The 25,085-nt window shown below is 44.7% G+C and overlaps 13 protein-coding genes across 13 annotated transcripts; 5 read left to right on the top strand and 8 right to left on the bottom strand.

Moving 5' to 3' along the window:
* Positions 1 to 101: 101 nt before the first annotated feature.
* On the top strand, positions 102 to 1,415 carry RNY1 (ribonuclease T2; the record flags this gene model as incomplete). The annotated part of the gene is made up of 1 exon (XM_022610139.1): positions 102 to 1,415. The coding sequence occupies one exon, from the start codon at positions 102 to 104 to the stop codon at positions 1,413 to 1,415; it is 1,314 nt and encodes a 437-aa protein (XP_022466465.1).
* Positions 1,416 to 1,531: 116 nt separating this feature from the next.
* On the bottom strand, positions 1,532 to 2,437 carry KNAG0J01400 (uncharacterized protein; the record flags this gene model as incomplete). Its single annotated transcript, XM_022610140.1, has 1 exon — positions 1,532 to 2,437. The coding sequence occupies one exon, from the start codon at positions 2,435 to 2,437 to the stop codon at positions 1,532 to 1,534; it is 906 nt and encodes a 301-aa protein (XP_022466466.1).
* An 849-nt stretch (positions 2,438 to 3,286) lies between these two features.
* On the top strand, positions 3,287 to 5,890 carry KNAG0J01410 (protein-tyrosine phosphatase; the record flags this gene model as incomplete). Its single annotated transcript, XM_022610142.1, has 1 exon — positions 3,287 to 5,890. One exon carries the CDS (start codon positions 3,287 to 3,289, stop codon positions 5,888 to 5,890), a length of 2,604 nt encoding a protein of 867 aa, XP_022466467.1.
* A 64-nt stretch (positions 5,891 to 5,954) lies between these two features.
* On the bottom strand, positions 5,955 to 9,116 carry KAP120 (karyopherin KAP120; the record flags this gene model as incomplete). The annotated part of the gene is made up of 1 exon (XM_022610143.1): positions 5,955 to 9,116. One exon carries the CDS (start codon positions 9,114 to 9,116, stop codon positions 5,955 to 5,957), a length of 3,162 nt encoding a protein of 1,053 aa, XP_022466468.1.
* A 463-nt stretch (positions 9,117 to 9,579) lies between these two features.
* NPT1 (nicotinate phosphoribosyltransferase) lies at positions 9,580 to 10,872 on the bottom strand (the record flags this gene model as incomplete). Its single annotated transcript, XM_022610144.1, has 1 exon — positions 9,580 to 10,872. One exon carries the CDS (start codon positions 10,870 to 10,872, stop codon positions 9,580 to 9,582), a length of 1,293 nt encoding a protein of 430 aa, XP_022466469.1.
* A 439-nt stretch (positions 10,873 to 11,311) lies between these two features.
* Positions 11,312 to 14,008, bottom strand: NAN1 (Nan1p; the record flags this gene model as incomplete). Its single annotated transcript, XM_022610145.1, has 1 exon — positions 11,312 to 14,008. The coding sequence occupies one exon, from the start codon at positions 14,006 to 14,008 to the stop codon at positions 11,312 to 11,314; it is 2,697 nt and encodes an 898-aa protein (XP_022466470.1).
* Positions 14,009 to 14,497: 489 nt separating this feature from the next.
* Positions 14,498 to 14,710, top strand: RPB10 (DNA-directed RNA polymerase core subunit RPB10; the record flags this gene model as incomplete). The annotated part of the gene is made up of 1 exon (XM_022610146.1): positions 14,498 to 14,710. The coding sequence occupies one exon, from the start codon at positions 14,498 to 14,500 to the stop codon at positions 14,708 to 14,710; it is 213 nt and encodes a 70-aa protein (XP_022466471.1).
* Positions 14,711 to 14,963: 253 nt separating this feature from the next.
* Positions 14,964 to 15,734, top strand: HHO1 (histone H1; the record flags this gene model as incomplete). The annotated part of the gene is made up of 1 exon (XM_022610147.1): positions 14,964 to 15,734. One exon carries the CDS (start codon positions 14,964 to 14,966, stop codon positions 15,732 to 15,734), a length of 771 nt encoding a protein of 256 aa, XP_022466472.1.
* Positions 15,735 to 16,344: 610 nt separating this feature from the next.
* On the top strand, positions 16,345 to 18,249 carry TBF1 (Tbf1p; the record flags this gene model as incomplete). Its single annotated transcript, XM_022610148.1, has 1 exon — positions 16,345 to 18,249. The coding sequence occupies one exon, from the start codon at positions 16,345 to 16,347 to the stop codon at positions 18,247 to 18,249; it is 1,905 nt and encodes a 634-aa protein (XP_022466473.1).
* Positions 18,250 to 18,632: 383 nt separating this feature from the next.
* TAF14 (TATA-binding protein-associated factor TAF14) lies at positions 18,633 to 19,298 on the bottom strand (the record flags this gene model as incomplete). Its single annotated transcript, XM_022610149.1, has 1 exon — positions 18,633 to 19,298. The coding sequence occupies one exon, from the start codon at positions 19,296 to 19,298 to the stop codon at positions 18,633 to 18,635; it is 666 nt and encodes a 221-aa protein (XP_022466474.1).
* Positions 19,299 to 19,784: 486 nt separating this feature from the next.
* On the bottom strand, positions 19,785 to 20,552 carry SPO19 (Spo19p; the record flags this gene model as incomplete). Its single annotated transcript, XM_022610150.1, has 1 exon — positions 19,785 to 20,552. One exon carries the CDS (start codon positions 20,550 to 20,552, stop codon positions 19,785 to 19,787), a length of 768 nt encoding a protein of 255 aa, XP_022466475.1.
* Positions 20,553 to 20,944: 392 nt separating this feature from the next.
* STE13 (Ste13p) lies at positions 20,945 to 23,689 on the bottom strand (the record flags this gene model as incomplete). Its single annotated transcript, XM_022610151.1, has 1 exon — positions 20,945 to 23,689. One exon carries the CDS (start codon positions 23,687 to 23,689, stop codon positions 20,945 to 20,947), a length of 2,745 nt encoding a protein of 914 aa, XP_022466476.1.
* Positions 23,690 to 24,090: 401 nt separating this feature from the next.
* On the bottom strand, positions 24,091 to 24,978 carry RPL5 (60S ribosomal protein uL18; the record flags this gene model as incomplete). Its single annotated transcript, XM_022610153.1, has 1 exon — positions 24,091 to 24,978. The coding sequence occupies one exon, from the start codon at positions 24,976 to 24,978 to the stop codon at positions 24,091 to 24,093; it is 888 nt and encodes a 295-aa protein (XP_022466477.1).
* Between the last annotated feature and the right edge of the window lie 107 nt (positions 24,979 to 25,085).

Genomic DNA, 25,085 nt, shown 5'->3' on the forward strand with positions numbered 1-25,085 from the left:
AATACCAATCAACTATTCTGCTGGATGAGATAAGGAACAAAGGACAAGGTGAGATAGATTACGTAGCATCCTCAAACAGCGTACAGCAACTACCAATAACGATGATACTTCCCTCGACCTCCCAGTTGTGGTCGGCTGTATTTGGTGCAGTTACTTCAAATGGATTGACCAGTACTGCTCCACAATGCCCCCTAAAGATGCCGTTAACATGCCACAACTCCACAGCGATAAACGATCAGTGCTGTTTCGAATACCCTGGTGGTATTTTTGTGCAGACGCAGTTTTGGAACTACTCGCCGTCGAGATCAAACCTGAATGAGACTGAACTCATTGGAGAACTTGGTCCCCTGGACTCATTTACCATCCACGGATTGTGGCCAGATAACTGTATGGGTGCTTATGAACAGTTTTGCAAGAAGGATATGTTTATCGATGATGTCTATCATCTTTTGCATTCGAAGAACTTTTCTAAAGGGCCGGAACTCTACAGTGACCTTGATTTATATTGGAAAAGTAATGTCGTTGGGAACGACGAGTCCTTGTGGATACACGAATTTAATAAACACGGTTCTTGTATTCGTAACATCAGGCCTGAGTGCTATGCAAGATGGGAAGATTTACAGGAGAGCACAAGGGGTAGTTCTGAGGCCGTGAGGAAACAGCGTGCTGTATTCGACTATTTTAATGCGACGGTGGAATTGTTCAAGAAACTGAACTCGTATAAGATCTTGGAGGACGATGGTATTGTCCCATCCAGCAACAAGACATACTCCAAGCTGGAAATCATGAATGCGCTTCAGAAGGGATTTGATGATAAGGAGGTTTTCATTAATTGTAACAGTCAAAATGAACTACAAGAAGTCTGGTACTTCCATTTATTGAATGGGTCCTTCTTAGACCAGAAATTTGTCCCCACAGATTCGTTGCACAACCCACCTTATTCGAGATGCAAGGAAACGGGGATTAAATACTTCCCCAAGGGTTACACACCAGATAATGACCGCGACCCATCTCTACCACCTTGGAAAAGGACGAGACGGGGCACGTTGAGGGCAGTCATTGATACTCAAGATTCCGGATTTTTGATCAGAAACGGGCATTGGATGAAGAAGGGGACACCTGCCAATTTTGAACTTTTACCTTCTCCCTTTGGTAACTTCAATTTGAAATCTAAGGGTGGGTATTGTTCGCTTTCACCAAAGACGTTCCAGCTAGAGTGCAAGAAAAGGAATGAGAAGAATGCCGCACAGTTTGAATATGACGACGAGAAGCAGTTGCTGGGTTACTCTGGGACATATGAGTGGGGGGCGAAGCGGAATCCCACAGGGCGCGGCCAGGTCCCTGTATTTCATGTCGACGACGACACGTCTGACTTGATGAAGTACAAGTTTCATCTGAAGTTCAATCAGGTTTAGATGTGGTCTACTATTTGTTACAATTGTATATACGTACTTTAGGACAATATTTTCTTTGGAGCGTACATTACCTTTATGAATAGTACATATTTGCTTCTCCCTCATTGGTCTTACGTTCACGACATGCTCAACAAATTGGACGTGCTCTCCTCTTCTACAGCTCGGCTGTAAGACACAGGCGGGGGCGATGGTAGTCTATACGATGACGTGTAACGGAGGTTCTCCCTGCTCGAAGGTTGCCTTTCATTGGGGAAATGGTCATTATTGATGTACGTTGGGGATGCAAATACGTTTCTTGGTCTATTATCGTATAGCGGATTCTTGTATTTCTCATTGAGGAAGCTGTTTCTGAGTCTTTCCCTAAGTTTCATGTCGTAGTAACTGTCGCTGTTCGCACGGTGGTTTATCTCCAAGTCGTCATTTGCGAACATAGCGGGGGCCGAATGACCCGCACTTGATGGGAGATACGAGGACGACACTGGTCTGTCCCTTGGTGGGAACCCATTCTGTGGCACTGTCCTACTACCGGATTCTAGACGGTCCACTTTATATTGCAAGAACGACGTTTTTTGTCTCTCTTGTTTCAAGTCAACTTTCAGTGCTTGCAACTGAGTTTGTTGCCGATATAGCGTCTCCCTCAACTCCTTCATCTCGTCGATTAGCACGTGTATCTGTTCATCACTGGGGCCCAGCGTAGAGGTGGAAGATATTCTGGAGTTTGGTTCCCTTGTTTTGAACTGCAACCTGACATTATCGTTGTCATCTAATTTCCGATTGCTCTGCACCCTTTCATTGGGGATTCTTGGCGGTGACCTAATGTTCAATTCATCAACCTCCTTGACTTTCTTCGGACCAGTGGTCCCTCGCATGGGCGACCCGTTTCTGGACGTGTTTAAAACCATGTTGAGCTTCTTCATGGACTCCATGTAGTCTCTCTTGAAGTTGTTTATAGTGTCATCAGTTTCCGGGCGACTGAAAAAAGTTCTTACGAAAAAACTGTATCCCTCTCTGTCACCTTCCATTTTGCTGCTTCTCTTGAAGATCGAAATAAAAAACAAGTTAACTCAATTAATACCAGACTCAGTTGTTATCAAAGGAATGTCTAATGCTTGTTTCGTGTCTCTTTCTTTACCTTCCTTTTTGCTTGGGTGTTTACCAAGCTTCTTCTACAAGTGTTAAAAAGAGACGACAAAAAAGAAAACTTTGAGTCGCGAAAAAATAAAAATAAAAAAACGCGAAATGTTTTTTTTGTAAACAAATCCACGTGACGTAATTAGGTTTTGAAAAAAATAAAAAAATAAAATTAGGGCTTGAGTAGGTAGGGCTTGTAAAAACCAAAAAAAGTTAGGGCTTTGAATTTTTTTTTTTTAATTTTTCGGAAAAACCCGGAAAAAAAATACGTAATCTTTTTTTGCGAAGGAAAAAGGGAAACGAGAAATACGTTTAAAGATCTAAATTTAGAGTTTCTGCTGATGTGGTCAGTGGGATAAGAAGTGTCAGCTGACTGCTTAGGGGAGGCTGGTGAGTCTAGAAAGTGAAGTAGTAAGTGCGGGTGTGTCTTTGATATTCGGGAACGTTGGGAAGTGTCGGATCAACTTATATTTCACGCTCTCTTTTTTTCTTTACTTGTTTGATCTGAATTGAGAAATCAGTTATTCTTTAATATACATATCCACCCCCTCTCTTCCATTCCAAATCGTCCGCCACCGTTTCAATTTTGAAATCAAAAATTACCAACTTTCTTTCGTGGAGCATCATTACTGCGTTGACAATTTCACCGCACCTCAAGAGTACCAACGAGGTTTCCCTTTTTATTTATTGGTATCACGCACAAGGGGGTCCCCGCAAAGTCGATTTAGATTTTCAGCTCCATGGGTTCTCATCCGAATTTAAGTTTATCGGGACTGATACCACAGAGGCCTAGCATGGAAGGGGGCAATAACCCAAGCATTTCTGTACCACCACCTCTTCAAAGAAATCAGAACGAGTTTGTAAGTTTAAACTCTGATGAGTTCCGCATTGAAAATTTGAAACACTGTACAGACATCCCACTGAAAATACCGCATGACAAAGGGGGTAACAAACTGTTAAGACAGTTTGACAACGCTGTTTGTGGGAAAGTAACCGATGATAACAACATCTTGATACTGGACATTTCCTCTAATGGGCCTGCATTGCCCAGTTCATTTGTGATTTCGTCACTACCGTCCACACTGACCCGACTGTTGGGGTCCTCAAAGCTAGGAGACGCTTCATTGCCTTCACCAGTCCAGCTGTTGTCTTCAGATATAAACAACCATATTCATCGAATACACCTCGTATTACCCAGCACGCTTTTAAGAAGACCTAGATTCAAATTCGAAAACATGCTTCTCACCACTTTGACAAAGGAAAAAATTGATAATTTGATGAATGTTATCGACAAATGCAGCACATACATCGTCTTCGATGAGGACAGCACGTTTGAGAAATGTTCAAGGAGGACACATTCATTGCTGACTAAATTTACAGACTACATTTCCAGAAAGTATCCCACAGCCCATAAAGAATTTATTCTTTTGTCGCCAAGCAAAGATGGTGAAGAACTCGGTCTAAATGGAAAAGATCTGAAGGACGCGACCTCAAAAGTACAAAAATTCAACTTGACGGTAAATATTCCCTCAGAGGCCTCCAAGAAAATGTTTATCCAATCAATTAAAAAGGATGCAGTGCATTATTCGCCAACATCTTTGAAGAGGTATTTTAGCTTCGATATACCGGATACTCTAGAAGTTTCTGATCGCTCTCTACCCACTTGGTTGAAACCCTTCACCGAGAGGGGGAAAGAATTTGACATTTTACTTCTTATCATGAGACAATTTGAACTCTTGGAAACTTTGGAAAATGAAAGACTGTCCAAATGCCTCTCTGACGAAAATGCGAGAATATCCTCGAACTCATCAAAGAAAAGAAACGGGGGAGCTGCCTCAAGCTCATTGGGGAAGATATATTCTTTAACACATTTGCAAAAAAGGTTCAAAAGACAACACCGTAAATGGAATTACAGTCAAATATCTTTGCAGAAACAAATGTCGTCTGCGTCTATCTCGAATTCTGGGAATCCTTCAAAGGGGAAGGAAGGCGAGAAAACACAAAACTCAAGCTCCAAATTAAAACTCCAACCTTTGATAGTATCAAGTGATGACAATTCTAATTGTCAAGAAGGTTCACCTTGCACGGATAATAGCGCAACGAGCGAACCACTACTGACACCACTGGACAACTACGAGGTCTCACAAGGGATCTGTTCTTTCAATAAAAACAGATACTCAAATATCCTACCTTACGAGCACTCTAGGGTCAAATTGCATAAGTCGCCTATGGACTTAATGAACGAGGACGGACCGGGATACAACAGTGATACCTCCTCCAAAAAATCTAGCGATGGGGATTCCCAGACAACGTTTAATTTCAAAAGAAGAAGAAACTCTTCTTGCACATCGTCGTTTGCGAAAGAAAATGGTCGAAATGATACAACTACAGAAGAGGGCAATGCCAGTTCTCCTACAATCCTGGAAAGCAATATTCATCAGCCCAATTTACCTACTGCCCACAATCCGCATAAATTTGAGTCAGGCAAAATCTTTAAACCCAAAACGGATGAAGATAGGGAGCAATTTAACGACTACTTCAATGCGAATTACCTAAGCATCCCACAGATCAATGGCGACTACAAGTATGTTGCTACACAGGCACCGTTACCTTCTACAATAGACGACTTCTGGAATGTGATAATATTTAACAAGATTCGCACTATTATATCCCTGAACTCTGACAATGAGCTGGAGATGAGAAAGTGGGATATATATTGGAACAACAACGATGAGAGGGAATATATGATAAATGTTATCGAGACTATGAAGGATATATGTGGTTTAAACGGGTGTACATTGAGAGTCTTTCAAGTGTCCAAGAAGAATTCAAGAAAATATCTACTTGTCTATCAATTGCAGTACACAAAATGGCTAGACTCTTGCAGTATTGACATGGAAAGCATTTTACAATTGTTCAAAATCAAGGACAAATTACAGGACGATCCTTTAAGGTTTCTGAAACAGTCAGAGCTCTCAACTTCCCTGAATATCGAAAAAATGACTGAATTGCATACTTCAATTGACAATTACAGCGTCAGTCAGCCCAAAAATGAAGATTCATTGATATTGATCCACTGCTCTGCGGGATGTGGCAGGACTGGGGTGTTCATTACCTTGGACTTCTTAATCAATATCCTTACTCCGACAAAAAACAAGTCTAACAGAGTCGACGTTTGGAACATGAAAACAGATTTTATTTTCATTATTGTGAACGAGTTACGAAAACAGCGTCTATCCATGGTTCAAAATTTAAGCCAGTACATCACTTGCTACCAATCAATTTTGAAGTATTTCGCTCTGCTCAAGGATGATCAGATGCACAACAATACTTCCAACATATAAAGGGTGGCTTTGAAGATATTTAATTGGCGGTCTGCAAGTCTAAATGAATTCTTGTGTATTAAGCTTATATAACTGATCCAACTAAAAGATAAAATTCGCGACTTCCTATATCATTATACGTATCAAGAACGGATTGACAGAAATAGCTCAAGGATTCTAACAACGCAGGGTTGATTCTAGATAAGAAGGTACTATATTCGTTCGCTCCTAGAAAGTTCTCCAAGAATCTCATTGTCTGCTCAATGAATTCCTTCAGACCTATGTTATGAACAGGATCAGTGTTTTTTGACAGCTCATGTTGTCTATACTGTTCAGAAGTCAATGGGAAAATAGCAACTGATTGCTCTGTGACAATGTCATTCAAATGGTACTTTTCACAGTCACCGCCATTCGCCTCATTGATCTCCTCCAGCATCTCAATCCACAACGCCAAGATTGCCTCAAAATCGCTTAATACTACTAGCATTTTAGTTCTTAGTAAACTGGAGAGCCCTAAGATATGAATCTTTTTGAATTTCGGATCGTAAATATCTTTGAAACAAACGACCCAAATGGAGATAAATCTTTGAATCAAATCATCAAATGCCATGTCTGAGAAGACAACTCTCCTATCAACTTCAGGAAGCTGCAAGTTTTCCTGTGAGTTTGGTATGTTTTGATGATAATTGGAGAGTGTTTTGATCAACGTGTCCGGATTGACATAACTTAGTCGTGCCACAATTTGGAAGATCTGCCCGCACTGGTATGTGGATAGTTGGTCTTGTTTGAAAATAGCATCAAACAACGCGAAAAGTATGCCGGATTGGTAAAACTTTGGGATCAGTAAGCTTTCATAGTTGGACTCATTTGACAGAAGCAGGAGTTCCCAAATTTCAAGAAGAATTTGGAAAGAGTCTTCTCTTAGTTTCAACAAATGGGAAGACATAAGGGAAAAAATCTTGAAAAATGTATCTGACGAGAGAAAGTCGCCTACGGGAAGTACCAACGCATAGCTCTTAACAATGTCTAGTAATGTTGGGAGAATCTCTGTTCTCGTTTCGACAGCATGTTCCAGAAAAGGTAGAAGCTTGGTGAAATTATTATCATATTTCGCCTCCTTTGTAGAGAAGTTTTGTAAAAGAGCACTCCACAATTCAAAGCCGTCCTCGTTCAATAACGAATAATGCGAAGATGAAGGATTGCATGAAATCGCAACAATTGGCAAGGCAATTTCCCATGTTAGGAACGATTTATCACCAAGGGAAAGAACGACGTGCCGAATCAACCTCAACAGAGCATTGGACAGTATTGATTCTGATGCATTCTCGGTGGATATTTCCCACAGTTTCGGTACAACTTGCAGAATCTCAATCAGAAGATCGTTATTAATTAGTGGTTTTGTTTGAATGATAACATCCGTTAAAGTATTCAACACGTAGAGTCTTGTCTCAGTGAGAGAAACAGTAGGAAGTATTTTTCTCAGGAGTACCGTTGTAATTGTATTCAGATATGGTTCAAATAATGTTTTGTTGAAATTCCAATCGTCAACCATTGTTCTTAACGACTGTATTGCTGTTAACTGCACAACCTGGTCTTGCTCTGTCATGAGCAGATCACTTAAAAACCTAAAACATAGAACTTTACTTTCATCTGAGCATTTGATGACAGACCATTCATTGATAATCAAGGATATTCTCCTTTTAACCACCTTTTGGTATAATTGCTCATCACCGGAATTGCTGTTAGAGGCATCAGGTAAAAATACAGTTGTTAGAAGTCTATCAAAATCGACCATTTCACCCACAGCTGGGGCACTTAATTGGAAACTAGCATATATGGCATCCTTTTTTAAAAAATCATCCAAACTGTTTGTCAAAGAGCCTGCCTCGTTTTCAATCTTGTTCAACAAATATGGGACTAAGAGTTCAGGAAATGAGACAATTAAATCTTGGAAAAAATTCTCTGCACAGGGCCTAATTTGGTATTCAAAGCTCGTCACCAACTGTTCATTCATCCACTCTTCTGGATCACAGAACCAACTTTCAAGCTCAACGGGTCTCAGCTTCAAATACGAATCGACCAGGATATCGACTAAACGCTTCACCAATGCTTCATTTAAGAAATCAGAATTGATTTTGCTGACCGCCAGTTCCACACTCTGTTTATCGTTTCTAGCTTTTAAGGTGATCGCTCCCTTCTTTTTCACAAAATTCAAGACTCTCTTAAGTATCAAAAATCCTCTGATCGCAACGTGTTCCCAAAAGTCACCAGAAACATCCGAGTTCTCTGTGTAAACTACAGGTGCCTTTTCAAATAGTAGCTTGGTATAACAAATCAAAATTTGAACTGAACAAGGTAGCAGGATGAAAGTTGCTGGTGATTCAGTCACGAGTGTGTAGTACAATTTACCAAAGCATTTGATGAATTTTTCATAGGCTTCAAGATGACCCAGGCTTTCTTGCCTAGAAAGCAGTAGCTCTAAATGCCCCACAGTAATCCTGACAAACTCACACACAGGTTCGTCCTTCTCTGGTCTTTCATAGCCCTCACAAACTATTCTTCTTAAGACCTTCAATGTAAGATATGACACCTGTAACGTGGCAAGATCGAATGAGGAATTCGACGCTGACGATGAGGCTGTCCACTTATCAAAGGAATGCAAATATATTCTCACAATGAGAGAGAAAATTAAAGGGACTTTGCTCTGCATGGCAGGTTTGCATCTCCCAATCCTCGCAGTGCCCAGAATCTTTATTATTTGGTTGACATGCGTCATAATGTTGTAGACCTTAATGTCATCTCTTCTTATGTGATCGTTCTCCAGCAGCTTTTCCAGGAGCTCAAAAAGGTTAGGCCATTCTGCGGGAAAATCAAGTCTGGCAATTTTGGACGTTGCCTGTGCGTTTTGAATGCATAGTTGATTGTTCTGTTCATCGATAAGGTCAAACAATCTTGCTCTGATCGATGCTTTTTCATCTTTCCTTATGGCGTTCACTCTTGTGGATCTCCAATACCTCTCAATACCGTTTTTAAATTGAATTACCGCTAACCATCTCACTTGCAGGGGGTTAGATAGGTCCAGATAGATGGTTTGGAGAATGTAATGGAAACCACTCTGGATCTCCCACTCTTTCAGCTGTGTTTCTGCCAATCGTTGAACTTCAGAACCCGCATGTTGCGGGTTACTAGCTTGTTCTAAAGTTTGTATGACATTTATCTCTGTCAAGGTGGATTCACGGTTGGCCATTGGTAAACCGTTATTAGCAAAACCTTTCGATACACTCGACTGTTCCTCAATGCAATGTGAGAAGAGACGGGTAGTAAATGTAGTGGATAGCAAGCTCACACGAAAAAATGATGGGGGGGAGGGGTTAGCCTGTTTGAAGATTCAATGGTCCAGCTACAGGGGTCAACAAGTACTAATAAATGGAATTAAAATTTTTCGATTTTTCGGGCGAGCCCTTAATGAGGGTGCTGAACAGGGAAGTCAGGTAAGTTGACGCTTTTACGTCACATAACTAAACTCAGTTCCATCTGATGGCATCAGCAAATACCAGGTTTGGTAAAATAAAAATAATTGATTTCCATTCCCCGGTTGGCGGGTGCAGCTCACTAAGAAACAATGAGACACTCTTTCGTTCGACCTAAAAAAACGATAAAATACATCTGACTAACAGCTGTAAATATTTTACAAATACATTACATACAACCTAGGCAGCCCATCTATGAGCTTCATTATCACCAGCCCAAGTTCTTTCCACGTAACCTAGCTCCTCCTTGACTTTTTTGACCGTTTTCGGGTCGCCCATATTCTTGCCCAGGTTATCAGATATTTTGATCGCTGGGTTGCCGGCGACCTCCCGTAATTTAACAACAATATTCAAAGGCTCACTCTTAATATGGGGGTTAGTTGCTAGGTAGAAGTCGTTGGTAAAGTTGGTCCCGATACCAAACGAGGCAAGCATTCCGTTTTCGTGAGCACATTTGGCATATTGAATGGCTTTGTCAACACTAAGTGAGTCTGAGAAGCAGACAACTTTAGAAAATTTGGGCAAACCCAGTACATCATGGTAGTGGTGCGCGATCTTCTCTGTGTATTTCTGTGGATCACCAGAATCCTGTCTGACCCCGACGTAAGCATCAGAGTATGGCGGGTAGAACGACTTCAAAAAATCGTCTGTACCGAAAGTGTCCGTCAATGCCAGGCCCGCATTTTTAGGACCAAAAGTATTGATCCAGTAATCCATAGAAGCCTTGTTTGCATGAATGTAGTCCTGAGTGATTGAGGCAATACCCATGAACCATTCGTGGGCGACGGTACCAACTGGCTTGACACCATTCATTTTAGCCATAAGAACATTGGAGGACCCTAAAAATAACTTGGTGTATTCTTCTGGGTTCTCTTGAACAACATCCATAATACCCTGCATGACCAGCGTCTGCGTTTCATACGATCTGCGGCGTCTACTACCAAATTCGCTGAAGGCCAGTTTATTTTTGAAAAGCTCCCTAGCCTTCGCACTTGCCTTTTCACGCTGGCCATCATAGTTCCAATCCGTGTCGACAAATTTGAAATAAGCCTCAGAGACCAAAGCCAATAGCGGGATTTCATACAGAATGGTATCCTTCCACAGGCCCTTGATCAAAAGATTGATATTTAAACGGCCTGGCCTACCTTCCACATCTTCCACGGAAAAATTGATTTGCTCAGAGGGACGTAATTTCACTTCGCTGGTCTTGATGTACTCTAAATATTTTTGGGGCAAGTAAGGAATCTCTCTTGCCAAGTATTCCACCTCCTCATCGGTAAAGGTTAGATCGCCTAAATAGCTGATCTGCTCCTTTAACCACAAAACTGCCTCTTCATTGAATGTTAAATCACTGGACCTATTCGTATATTTGTAGACAACTTCCACTTTGGGAAAATTTGTCACGACAGCAGCGTGCATAGTCACCTTATACATGTCAGTGTCCAGAAGGGACTTTATTACTGGTTCAGACATACTGACAGGAAAGACTGGATGTATCTATAAATTCGTGGCTTCTCGTAGCTGCAAGAAGAGTGCAAAAAGCTCCACAGATGCCGTTTTGGTGTCGACTTTCTCTCAAATGTAGTTCCCCCGGTTTTGTATTCCTTGAAATCTCGTCCAATTTTCCATTTCGAATTGTATATCCTTGACTCCAGTGCTGTTACCCGGATATATACATAGTCAAAGGAAAGTCTACAGGGTGGGTGGTTAACTCGACACTTGAGTGCTCCTGAAGCCAAATGGGGAGAGCAACACGCTTAGCAGGGCCACAAATCTGTCACTAATGGCTTTTGTTGAATAATTATTGCCCTTTTATTGATTTCTTTTTAGTTCTACTTTGATACTTTACATGATGATGATGACGATTATATAAGTGTGGATGACTAGGTTCGCGGTTAGTTTCTTTTTGAATCTATTGGAGCACTTGCATGACATTGTCAAATAGAGTACCCATCGTGACATTCTGGATGTTTTCAAACATGTTGGAAAAGCTGTTCATGTTCAAAGTCTGCCCGGTTTTGGCGCCATCTATTATCTCCTGGGCGGCGTCTTCTTCATCGTCATCGGCCAACGACAAGCCATTTTCACCTTTCTTCAAAGTCATGGCCCGCAGTTGCTGCAGGTAATCGTGGTCCTCTGAATCCTGAGTTTGAGCATCAGCGTTGGCCGAGACACTAGAAGAGGCTGGTTTTAGTGCGTCCAGCAGACCTTCTCTATTTATCTCATCGGCTATCTCTGTGTTCACCGTAGTGCCTACAACACCAAGTCTCGATGATATGTCCAAGAAAATGAAATCAGTGTCGTGGTTCCAACCGATCCATGAGATGTAATCTGGATGCACAAAATCGCCCAGTTTCGCGGTCAGTGTGGAATTAAACACTATGATGTGTGAACGGTATTTTAGTTCTTTGCCCGGCAGATGTTCGTTGATAACTAGCGCCACTTTGTCACTTTTGCTGTCACACGAAATGAGTCTTCCTAAATGACTATTTTTGTAGTTACCGTGGACGTAGGGGTACATATCCAGCGCGCTCACCAGTTTACCGCTCAACAGATCCAGGGTCATCAAATTCGTTTCCGTGGCAACCAAAAGAACCGTTTCACTGACCAGCTTTATTATCTTTATCTCTGAATCCATCGTGAAGTCGCCGGTGCCCCCGTTGTTGAAGATGTCGTCATCGATCTTTTTGAACGAGTCGAAATCAATGATTTGCAACTTGTCATCGAATGCATGGAACACGAGCGACAAGTCCCTCGAACAGACCGTGGATACCGAGTTGCTAAAGTGGTTGAAGTTTGGCATGTTGATCTTCTTCAGACACCAATTGTTTTCCCTCTCGTCAAATTCCCAATACTTCAACCCACCGTTGTTGTCTGCAGATATGACGCCGCCGTTCTCCCCTGGACATGCCGAGATATCGACGATGGGGGAGCTGATCCCGTGTGGGTTCAGAACTTTCGTCTTCAGTTCCCACGTACCGGCACCCCCCCCGGCGGAAGTTTCATCTGCTTGTGTACCCCTCGCCCAGAATTTCAAGACATGCGTCAAGTCGTTCGACGACAGAAGGTCTTCCGGTGGGTAATCGACCTCGTAAGTGACAAGCCAGTCCCCTGGCCCCACGACTTTCAAATTCCTGATCTGCGGGTCCTTGACGTTCAATTCGTTTCTGACTTTACCCATGTGGTTTTGAATGCTGTCCGTCAAATACTGCAAGGCCACTTGCTCATTCTTGTAGAAGTCGTACGTTTGTAGGTTGGTACCGTGAGGCAGGTACAATTGTTTGGTCACTGGGTTGATATCGACAAACGCGGTGAAGTCAGAGTTCTTTGTCTTCAACAGTTTCTTTCTGTATTTCCTCTCTGCTGCTCCACTGTTGAGGTTGATCGTGGAGACTGGTTGCGTGAAATCTGCGATCTTCGTGTCAAACACAGGCAGTGGTCCTGAGATGGACAGTTTTGAGGTCAAATCAGCTGCGTTCAAGAGCAACACTTGGTAATCCGCGTTGCTTTCGTTTTCGGTCATTTGCAACGCTACTGAGTAAAACTGGCTGTTCTTCCCGATCGCTTGGACATCGAGCACTATCCCGTTCAGTCTGGGTAGAAACTGCTGCATGTTTGTGGACAGTTGCCAGAAGCTGAGCACTTTCTCCCACCCACCAGAGATCAGGTACGAGCTGTCGTCGTTGAAAACGAGGGCGAGCACCGAGTCGATATGCCACTTCAGGTATCTCAGATGCATGTCTTGGTCTGGTTTCGTGGTTAGCGAAACGAGCGTGATCACACCGGATGCAAACCCGAGAGCCAACTGCGACCTGCTGTTGTCCACTGCGAGACAGGTGACGAATCTGTTGATGGTCTGTGCCTGTTGGACCGAGTTATTATCCGGGAAGAGGGACTCGAGCGGGAACTGCAAGTCAAGGGGACCCAAGTCATCGTCAAAGATCGACTTGACCCTCACTGTTCTCTGGTGTTCTTTATCATTCTGGAGCAGAACGAGTGTTGTCTCTGCTGTGGACCATGAACTCAAAAGCACATCTTGGAACTCCACCGAGTTGGATAATTCTGCCGCGTCACCCCCAGCTGAAAATTGCAAATCCGACAAGTGGTAATCGAAACTGGTTTTGGATTTCTGTCTATCCTGGGTCACAGACAACACTTTGAATTTCCCCTCACGCTCAAATACTTTGTACACAGTATCTTCGCCCGTGGCCAATTGGAAGAACCGCGGCTGTTCCAGTTGCTTCCCGACGTACTTCAAGACCACCAATTGACCCCTGCTCGTGACCAAAGTGACCAACCTATCCTCCTGCCTCTCTGCAGGCTGCGAGATATCACCTAGCAAGATATCTGTGACGACTGTGTCCCTCCCTGTGAAAATCGTCGCGAGAAGCTCGTTGTTAGCAAACTTCAGCGTCTTGACACACTGCCTCGTGTTGACATTGTACACTTTGATCTGGTTATTGAAGGGGACAATGTAGTTCTGTTGGTCCCCAGTGATGCATGACACGTTCCTGTCCACGAATGTGGGATTCGCAGCCCTGGGCAGGACCGGTTTCCCACCGGACACAAGCGACAGCTTGTACTCCTGCGACACCGCCGAGTACTTCATCTATATGCTGCTGAGATGCCCTGGACAGACAGACTTCACCACCATCAAACCATCGGAACAGGCCCTCTCTCTCACATATCCAGTGTGCAAAATTGAACCTCATCGCAAAAAATCAAAAAATAAAAATTTTCAGTTTCGTCGCTCGCGATATCCACAGCTCGGTCACTGTTCCCCAGCAGCAGCACCCGCCCACGCGGACGCAGACACTACCACTGCAAGCACCACCGCGACCAGTACAGCACAGCACAGCGACCAGCACCACCGCACCTGGGAAACACCATGGGGACCTGCTCGCTAGTATACCTTCCCGCCCCACACACATGCAGAGCAGCACCCGCCGTCCAGAACGATCTTCTCTGCGAAGAGATAAAATTTTCAGTTCAAACTGAAATAAAACTCTTCGCAGAGAGCAGTCTCAGCACAGGTCCACTCTTGCACGGAGCAGTTGCGGTTGCCAAACACACCCTCACAACAGCGCATTCCGCAGCCATGATTGTCCCTGTTAGATGCTTTTCGTGCGGTAAAGTGGTCGGCGACAAGTGGGAGGCGTACCTGAACATGCTGCAGGAGGAGGAGCTCGACGAGGGGACCGCGCTGTCGAGGCTCGGGCTGACGAGGTACTGCTGCAGGAGAATGATTCTCACGCACGTGGACCTGATCGAGAAGTTCCTGAGATACAACCCGCTGGAGAAGAGGGACTGACCGCTCTGTACCATACAACTACTACATATAACACATACTCACATACTGGAACAGTACATTTCAAGATCACTTTAAACGGCGGCATCGGGCGGTTTCCCTTTTGGGACGCCTCGCTGTTTTGTTGATAGTAACGCGGTTTGTTTTGTTTATTATATACTGCACAACACAACACAGCACTCCTCTGGTTGTAACTACCTCAGGGGAACACACACACACACACACACACACATCTACAGTTTAGTTAAGTTTCACGATGGCTCCAAGAAAGACCGCTGCTAAGAAGGCCAAAGTCGCGAAGAAACCGGCCGGTACAAAGGCCGCTAAGGGGACAACCCCGGCGGCTGTCAAGGGTAAGAGGGCGCAGCCTTCCCCCAACAAGACGTACAAAGAGCTGATTTCCGAGGCGCTGAAGACGTTGAAGTCCCGCAAGGGTGTCAGTCGCCCAGCCCTGAAGAAGTACATCAAGGAGCACAACGCGTCCATGGCGAAGATCTCCACTTTCGATCACTACTTGAACCAAGCTATCAAGAGAGGCGTTGACTCAGGGGACTTCGAACTGCCAAGGGGGCCCTCCGGTACCGTGAGGCTGGTGGCGAAACCCAAGGCTCCTGCGAGTGCGACCCCGGCTGCTAAGAAGGTCGTCAAGGCGAAGAAACCGGCTACTGTCTCTACCGCTGCCGCTGCCGCTGCTGCCTCGAAGAAGAAGACCGCCAAGAAAGTGGTCAAGGCGAAGAAGACCGCCGCTTCTGCTCCTGCATCCAGCAGTCTGGCTCCAACCTACAGAGAAATGATCATCAAGAGTGTCGTTTCCATGAACGAGGGTAAGGGCTCCAGCCGTACCGCACTGAAGAAACACATCTTGGATGAGTATTTCGCCAAATCAAAAGAGATCAAGAACTTCAACTCGCTCTTCAACAACGCGGTCAAGAAGGCAGTAGAGGACGGGTACCTGTCCCAGCCAAAGGGACCCGCAGGTGTCATCAAAGTGCTCAAGAAGGGCAAATCTTTTGCAACGGGTGCCTAATTACTGGCAGAACTATACCCTCAACCTAACCAAGCAAGGCACACAGGGGATAGACACCACGGGACGTTCACAGATAAGTATTGGAAAAAAGGAAAAAAGGAAGCAATTAAAATTAATCTTGCAGATTTCTGGACCGTCAACCTCTACGACTACCTCCCCCCCCTCTCTTTTTACTAGTGTAACATTATATATTATTCTATCTTCCCTCTCTTCTTCATCTCCGGTCCCTCCAGGAACTGTTCATTTCGTAAACAGTGACAAGAAAAAATCACAAGCCCTAATTCCAAAAATTTTCAAAGACCTCCTCGTCGTTTCTTGTGTACAAACACGGAACTCACATTGCATTCTCGGCCCTAAGCTCCGCATATTCACGAGTCCGTACACAAGCATCCATCCCGCTTTGTACAGAACTCGCAAATCAAGAAGAAGGGTACTCTTTCTCTAACCTTTGACTGTGGGGAAAAATAAAACAATAGGGAAAAAATAAAGAAGAAGATTTGAACCGGAGGTAAGGCTCGAGGAAGCTCATCGCGACTGTAAGTTTTGAAATTGTGAAGGTATAAACATCTTTTTTGCCCAGCTTGATATACCAGAAATTGGAGTCACAGCAATGGGGCGTAATAATGAAACTGAGTACGTTTCTGTGGAAAGTAGCGCCGCAAACAACAATAACAACAACGGTAACGGGTATATTGGCGATGGTGCAGCGATTGCGAATGAGGTAGGAAAAGTGGAAGAAGAGACCGCCGTCAACAATTGCGAAAGCCTCAACAGGTTTAACAGCATTATACAGCTGCTGCCCCTCAGGACGAGGCTGACAATATCGTCCCTTTGTCTGCTCGATAACGTGTCCACGCAGATGCTAAGGTTCTTGCTCTTCAACGCCAATTCTCCACAGGTACTCGCGATGTTCACGGATGCGGCGAACTACTTGAACTCGAGCGAGACGGAAACTTTCCAGGTTCTATTGCAATTGTTCAAACAGGTGCGGCTGATATACAACGCTCGGTCGCCCCTGTTGAACGTTCACGACGTCGCTCCAGGTCTGTGGTTCCCCAATTCCCCACCTCCGTTGCTACTCAGAGGCCACGAGGCGTTCATAATTGCTGCCATCAGGAAGACGAACCTGCTGACTTTCATACTCACGACGCTCAACTGCTTCAATTACGGGTTCGATCTTTTGCAGAACACGTTCTTGGACATCTTCTGCCCAAACACACTCTACACGGGGACCACCACGACGGACCAGAATGGGAAGTTTTTGAAATCGCAGGCGATCCTGTACTTGGACTTGAAGACGCAGGCCTACATTTCCGGGTTGAAACCACACGAGGACGAAAATCAATGCGTCACGGAGGAAAGCGTGTCTGAATTGCTGGATATTATCTTCCCAAACGATCTCCCCGACAAACTCGTAGCGAGGAGGACAGGCGCACAGGTGCAAGCGTCCAACGAGACACTGACCACATCAGAGAGAGACTTTATCGACCGGTGTATCCGTCGTAAAGAAAATCTTTCCCGCTTCAGTGACACCAAGGAACTGGGGGAAAGCTACGACTGGAACCACTTTATCAAGGAGTTGCTCGACTACTGCAACAAAAACATGGGACTCATTATCTGGGGACAGAAGGGCCGCGGGAAGTCCCCGCTGTTTATGTTTGACACGGAGGAGTTCGACCCACAAGTCCTATACGCCTCGGGCGCAGCAGAGGTGAGTCCACGGACCACAACATCGGAACCGACAAAGAAGAAGAAGCAGAAGCAAAACAAGAAGACGATGACGGCAGCGGAGAAAAAAATGGCAACCACTCCACAGGAACCTGGGACAAACGCTTCCCAGACAAGGGACCACACGGATGTTACCTTGGAAAACGTTGACGAGGCACTAGTGGGGGGTCCTGACTCCACCGCGGGGGAAGGGTACGCGGCAATGCCACTGGACCCTACAGACAGGAGCAAGAGAAATAACGCCATGACCGAATATATCGTCAACGCTGCCGTGGCTGCATCCGGTACGAACGGGATCAAGAAGTTGAAGTCGAAGCGCACGTGGTCCAAGGATGAGGAAGACGCCCTGGTAGAAGGACTCAGGGTGGTCGGCTCGTCGTGGTCTAAAATACTCGATCTGTATGGGCCTGGTGGGAAAGTATCGGAGAGCTTGAAAAACAGAACTCAAGTACAGTTGAAGGACAAAGCTAGGAATTGGAAACTACAGTATCTGAAAAATAACAGGGAACTTCCCGAGTACCTGATAAAAGTGACTGGTAATTTGGAGAACATAAACCGAAGTAAGAAGAAGGCGAAACCCAGCGCATTAGCACCAACACCAGCGCCAGCACCAGAACCGCTGTCAACACTCGAAGAAAGTCAAATAGACGATCGCCGAATGAGCGAAGCGGAGATGTTGGACCCAGCGGCAGCTAGACGTATAGACCAAGACCCCTCTGATGGCCTCTTCGATGGCACGAACACTGAAAGCGCAGAATTTGATCCAAACCTAGAAACCAGCATGTAGAGGGGTGGCGATGACTGTCTCTTGGACATCAAATTGAAGCGGAACAAAATTGTACTATATAGCGTTGTTAAATGAAGCGGGGTGCAGGGGAATCAAAAAAAACATAAAATAGAAGATCCACATCATCGTGGTAAGTTTCTTCATTCATTCTTGTTTTTGCCTTGGCCAGTGGGAACCCGCGTTGTATAAATACGTCTCTTGACCAATTTCCCTACTGGAGAACACTCCTAGGGAAGGAAGTAGCCACTTGTAACTTTTCAATATTTTTACTATTTTTATTATTATTACTATTATCTATGATGTGCTACAAATTCGATTATCCCTTCTATATACAGATAATACATGTACGATTACATAGTTTCTGCACTAGTCCTCGCATTCGTTCATTCGGTATTCTTCTTGACGTAGTCCCATAAACTCTTCAACAACCCGTCCGGGAGGCTATAAAGATCGATGATGAACTCTCCCTCTTCAACATTATTGGTCACGTTCATCTCTGGTGTGTTATTATCCGTTATCATCTGTACGATCCCGACCAAATCGTCCTCGCTAAGCTTGGTCATACCAACAGCAAGCTTCTCCAAATCGACGTTACCCTTGATGGTCGACGCGCTTCCCGTTCTGGCCTTTTTGGCCTTTGGTTCCGCGCCGTTACTTATCAAAGCTTTCCTTTTGGTGCTCGTATCCTCTATGCTCCCGCTTTTCTCGAGTTCCGCGGTCAATAGCGGCTTGTTCAAAGGAACCTGGATAACGTGGTCCACCTCGTACTCCTCTTGCAAGAAATTCAAATCGTGTGGGATCTTTCTCTCCCCAGCCTTTTCAAGGAAAAAGACGCTGATGTCAAGGGGGAACCCACCCCAACCTTGTTCCACTATCCTGAAGGGCAATTCCATGAAGGTTCTATTAGGATTGGCAAAAGTGGGATGCAGATGGTATATAACTTTTTCAAAGATTGTCGCGGGGACTTCTTTATTTTCTTCATCCAAAAGAACAACTTCAATGGACCACTGACGCACGGGAAAGTTCTCCACGGGAGGCACATCCGGCATGATGTGCTGCTTCGTTTTCACCCGAATAGTCCTCTTAACGCTCTGAATATAGACATTATAATTGTTTATTTTTTCAAGTTAGTAAAGAAACGCAAACTTCAAACACATTCATCATCATCAGCATCATCTTCAACATACTGCAACCATTGTGTAACGGGAACTATATCAATTATACCTGGTCTCTAGACACAGTGTGGGACCCTAAACGCACACCTAAAACAAAATCCAGCGCGACTATCGCCCAAATGTATCGTCATTTTGAGTTTATTTCTTTTCGATATTTATTTTTTTCTGTTCAAAAGTTCAATTTCGTCGGAAGTGATGATAATAAGAGTGTGTGTCACAAAAGAGTCCCACTTTGCCAAAGACGAGACCGTATCAAGAGAAAGAGATGTGCGTTGCTATTTGTTATTAAAAGTGTGCTATCTTTATATTTAAATGAGCTCTGATTGTGCAAAACAGGGGCAGAGCGATTTTTTGAGAGGCCTACGCCAGGATGAACGATGTAATGGCCCCCAAGACGATTGCCAGTAGACAATTCATAGGGGAGGTGAACGACGAGCCGTTCACTTCCGTGACCACTGCTGTGGTGTTGCGAACAGTAGTAGTGTTCCCCTCCACGTAGGTGAGAGGGTACTTGACGGCCTTCGTCGTGAGGGAAACCTTACTCTTGGTTGGTTTTGTGTAAATGGTACTCGTCGTGGTCTTCTCCTTCTTTTCCGTCTTAGTGGTGGTACAAGATTTTGTCTCGGTCACTTCCCAGGTTTTTTCCTTGTCGTTCTCCTTGGGGCAGCCCTTCTCCTTATCACAGGGCTTCTTCTCATAATCCTCGTCGTCTTCGTCCTCTTCCTTGTCCTTGTCCTTACCCTCATGGTCCAGTATGACAGGTTCAACATTTTGAATAGGGACTAGGACATGTTCCTGCTTGTCCACAGACTCTGGACCGGCAATGGCCATCTCCGGTTGGTAGGCATCTTGTTCATACATGGAAGCCGCAATTGCATTCTGTTCATCAAAGTTCACAAAGTCTGGTATTTCCTCGTAGTTACTCAACACTGGACTGAAAGTCGTCTTCATGTTTTCAATCACTTCCGGGGAGACAACAGAGGGGCCCAGGATCAGGACAACTTTGTCACCTTGCATGGAAATTATCGAGTCACCGCCAAAGTCTTTGGGATCAAGGGGAAGAGAGAATTTCTCTGCCCAGGCCAGGACGCTGCTGGCGGATAAAGTAAAAATAACTTGCTTCAACATCTTTGACTGGATAACTTAGAAAGCTTAGAAGGTTGGACTAACACTTGGAAGTTGCAGGATTTAGAACACAATCCGAAGGAAAGCAAATGGAAAGGGTGGAACAAAATGGGACCCACCTATCCTCGAAACACAAGTCCTTTTTATATTCCAATTTCTCTTCTCTTTTGACACTTATATCTTTTTGTTACACAAAAACGGTACCACTTTACCGGAAATGGAAATTGGGAAGTAACCACTTTGACACCAGGTGTCAAGCGTTAGCGTACACACATTCGGTTGTGTCAGAGGGAGGGTGTTCTTGTAATAGGTTGAATTATTACTAGGGGTACAAACCTATACGCGTACACTTGCAATTACGTATACATCTTATGTTTTCGAGTGGGAAAGCGCGGCTAGAATGCCCCACTAAAGGCATCGCCCAACCAGTTGTAGATTCTTTCGAACACGAGCTTTTGAGCACCGTGGAAGCTTATTGAGTGGTCCGAGTCTGGGAATATCTGCATATCGTAGTTTTTGATGCCAGATGAGACCAATTTGTCGACAAACTCGAAAGTATTTTGTATGTGAACGTTATCATCGCTAGTGCCATGCATCAGCATAAAACGGTTTAACTTCTTAAATGCGCCAGTATCGTTGACGACAGATATGGAATTGTACCCGTCGATGTTTGTCCCGATGGGTCCCATGTACCGTTCCGTGTAAATAGAGTCATAGTACATCCAATTCGTAACCGGTGCGACTGCGACCGCATACTTGAAAGTGTTCCCAGTGTCAAACTCGACAGTTTTGAGAGTTGAAAATCCACCGTACGACCACCCCCATATCGCAACATGTTCCTCGTCAACGTACATTTTATTTTCCTTGATAAACCTTTGAGTCACTTCTGTTATGTCCCGTGGTTCCCAGTAACCCAGTTTCTCCTTGGCCCATGACCTGAATTTCCACCCTTTGCCTCCTGTACCCCTCGGCTCAATTTGCAAGACAATTGCATTGAGACCGGAGACCACCGACTGTTCAAAGGAGATGGATGTCTTCTTGGTAAATGTCTGAGATCCTGGACCACCATAAACGTTAACCAACAGCGGGTACTTCTTTCTTGGATCAATGTTGGATGGCTTGATTTCCACGTAGTCAATTTTCACTCCATCAGAGAGGTACATCGATTTGTAACTAGTCACTGGGAGGTCAAATTTTTGGCTCGCTTCCTCAAATTTACTCGAATCTGTCAATGCAATCACGCCTTCATCTGGCGGGTTATTGATAGAACTTAACACTTGAGATAGAGACCCGGCACTGTATTTAGGCGCACCAGGCCCCAGTTGCTTCATCATAGCGTATCGTCCACTCGAACTTAACTCAAAACTGAAAAAATCGTCTACACTGTTTGGGTCCTGCAACTGTTTTAGTGAGTCCGGCCCATAATTCCCATCCAGGGCAACGGTGTACAAATGCTGCCCCATGGGTGAAATTCTGTTCCCGACAAAATAGACCCAGTCTTCCTCGTACGCGAAGCCTACAATACCAGGGTTAGTAATTTCCCACTGGCCATAAGTTAGTTGTCGACCCTTCTGGGAGGTAACTGTCTCATAATAGAATAAATGGTTGTAACCATTAGCATCTTCGTGTATATCGACGTAACCGTACTCCTTCCGACCCATTACTTCATTAGGCGGGATTGGTAACATTTTTTTCGGTTTCTCTACCCACCCGTTGAATTTGTTGGTATCCACTTCGCGAACTACGGTCATTTCACCTTTGGAAATGTCATAAAGTTTTACCCTCAGTACTTTCGAATAGCGGTCTGTGTCCTTAATCAGAACGAGTTTTGAGCTAATCCATTGTACGTCGTAAAGGATGAACTCGTCATCTTGAGAAGTCATCGTATTAATGGCATATATCGTCCCGTCCAAAGCATTGAATAAGTACAAAGTCACTTGAGGGTTGCGTGTACCTGGTTTTGGATAGTATATATGGTCAAAGGGTGTGTACTGTTGCCCATCTGTAAATTGTGGGAATGTGTACAATGGAACATTGGTGTCGTTGAATTTTGCAAATATGACTTTCGAATCGTCTGGTGCCCACCAAACGGCGCTTTCACTTGCCAAAACTTCCTCTTCATAGATCCAGTCTGGTTTCCCGTTACGTACAGCACCACTTCCGTCAGTGGTCAACGACATTGGTGCCACATTATGATTCACTGGCTGTAGGTAGATGTTGTTCTCATAGACGAAGTAAATAAAGTTGTAATTGGGTGAGAAATGGACAAACGAAATGGCTTCCGGTTCAGTGGAACCACGAAATGGGGTGATTGGAATTATTTCCTGGGAATCCACGTCTTTAATCCAATAGTATCCCTTCGATGAGTGCCTAAATCCGGGTTGTATATTTGTACCAAAGATTATCTTATCCAGTCTGTGGCTAATTCGCACCTTCTCAACTAGGTACTCCTCGCCCCTGTAGCTAAATTTGTTCCCTCCCAAATTTTTACTATATTCTGCATCGTACAGTTGCTTTGCAATAAAATCTACGCTACCATCGCCATTCTGCCGCGTGGTATAGTATAATCCGGGATCCATGTCATACTTTTGGAGCATCTGTGGTGGGTCAATGAAATGGAAAGTTGAATGTTTCACATCAAAGGATCCTGAGAGGACATCTTTGATATTGAAACGGCGCAAATTCGCGGGTCTCCCGTTCCCATTTCCCTTGCCGCCACCACCATTACTACCTGTCTCAGTGGAGCTGTTTGTGAACAATGTAGGTGCTAGGAATATCAGAAAGACAAAAGCAACTGCACCAAGAAGTAGGACGATGACCCTTCTGTTATTGTAGCCGAACTTTTTATTCAGGTACCAGCTGTCCCACGACATGTTATCGTGTGCCGTGGTGGTCAACAGATTCTCGTCCAATGGCTCGCTGTCGCCGCTTATTCCTATCGATTGGTTTTCCAAGTCCACCGGGATTTGGTGCACGGGAGAGCCCCTGTTATTCAGCGGTGGGGGGATATCCTCCATTTCCAAATTATCCATCACGTCCAAATCTCCTTGATGCACGAAGGAGCTGGATGTCTGCTGTTGCTGCTGGAGAAAATGCTGGCTGTTCTTCCTTTTGTGACCCTTGGAAAATGGCTTGGACATCAGCTTTCTCTCACCGCCCGAGTTTCCTGTTGGAGTCTATATCAGGTTGGTTTCCAAGTGGAAGCTTGACCCGTGCCCACCCGAAGTCATCTGCATGCAGAGGTCTCGTGTGAAATAATAACCTCGAAATTTGAAGAATTCTTCTCGAAGAAATTGTTACAGGAGCAGCGCCATTAATCCACCAATTAGGCAAAAAAACTTGCAGTAAAGATATGACGTACACCACGTTTGCCTCATTGACGGCTGAAACGAGATAATATTATGTGACTCTTGAAGTGTTTCCCTTAGATAATGGTACGTACAGTTTGGTATTACTTTATAAAATAAAACTTAACGCTAGCAGTCTCACTTTGACAGCGAAAGACGCAAATATCAGGCATTACAAAAAAAAGACGATGAGCTTACTGTTGACCGGCCAAAGCAGCGATCTTGGCGGCAACACGGGCGTCTCTCTCCTCCTTGGTCAACTTGTATTGCTTGAACTTCTTGGACTCAGCAGCGTACTGTTCCTTGGTGAACTTCTTTTCAGTTGGCTTGAAGGATGGGTCGGCTCTGATGGCTTCGTGAGCGGAGCTGTAGATGTCTTCCAAAGCGTCAGCGTCGATGTCGTCGGCCAAGTAACCCTTGAACAATTCACCGAATCTCTCTTCATCGTCATCGGCCAATTCTTCCATGTACTCGGCGACGTGACCACCGAAGATGTAGTTTCTCAACATGTCGGCGTCCAACTCCTCGGCTTCAAAGTCCCAACCTGGGAATCTGTTCTCGGAGTGAGGAATGTACAAACCACCGTCGGAGGCACCCTTTAGGGCACCGAAGACTCTGGCACCGGTGGTGGTTCTTTGCAAACCAATGTCCAAGAAGACCTTGAATGGTCTTGGACCGTCCTCGACAGCCTCGGTCAATTGGTATTCACCTTCGACCTCCTCGACACCCTTGTAGGTCTCGTCCAAGCCCAACTTCTGCAAAGCTCTTCTGGCAATCAACAAACCGGTGGCGTAAGCGGCGGACCAGTTGGTCAAACCGTGCGTGATACCGTATCTTGGCAACTCATGGGAGTAGGCAGCGACCAAGACAATGTCACCAGTGATGGTGGAGGAGACAATCTGGCAGATGATGTCCTTGTTGGTGAATCTGACCACCAATCTGTACTTTGGAGAGCTGTACTTGGCCTTGTGCTGAGCGACCAATCTCTTTCTTTGGTAGTAGTCGGTCTTACCCTCTCTTCTTCTCCTGAAGGGGGTTTGGAAACGAGAACTGTAGGCAGAGGTCTTGACGTCTTTGAACATTGCTGATTGTCTGGCTGGGTTTATTCTTATCTAAAAGTATTAAGAGATGACCTCAGATGAACACAACGCACATCGAAATTGAAGTAATCGTTAGGCTGGAACTGATG

This window comes from Huiozyma naganishii, chromosome 10 (genome assembly GCF_000348985.1).
Source record: "Huiozyma naganishii CBS 8797 chromosome 10, complete genome".
NCBI lineage: Eukaryota > Fungi > Ascomycota > Saccharomycetes > Saccharomycetales > Saccharomycetaceae > Huiozyma > Huiozyma naganishii.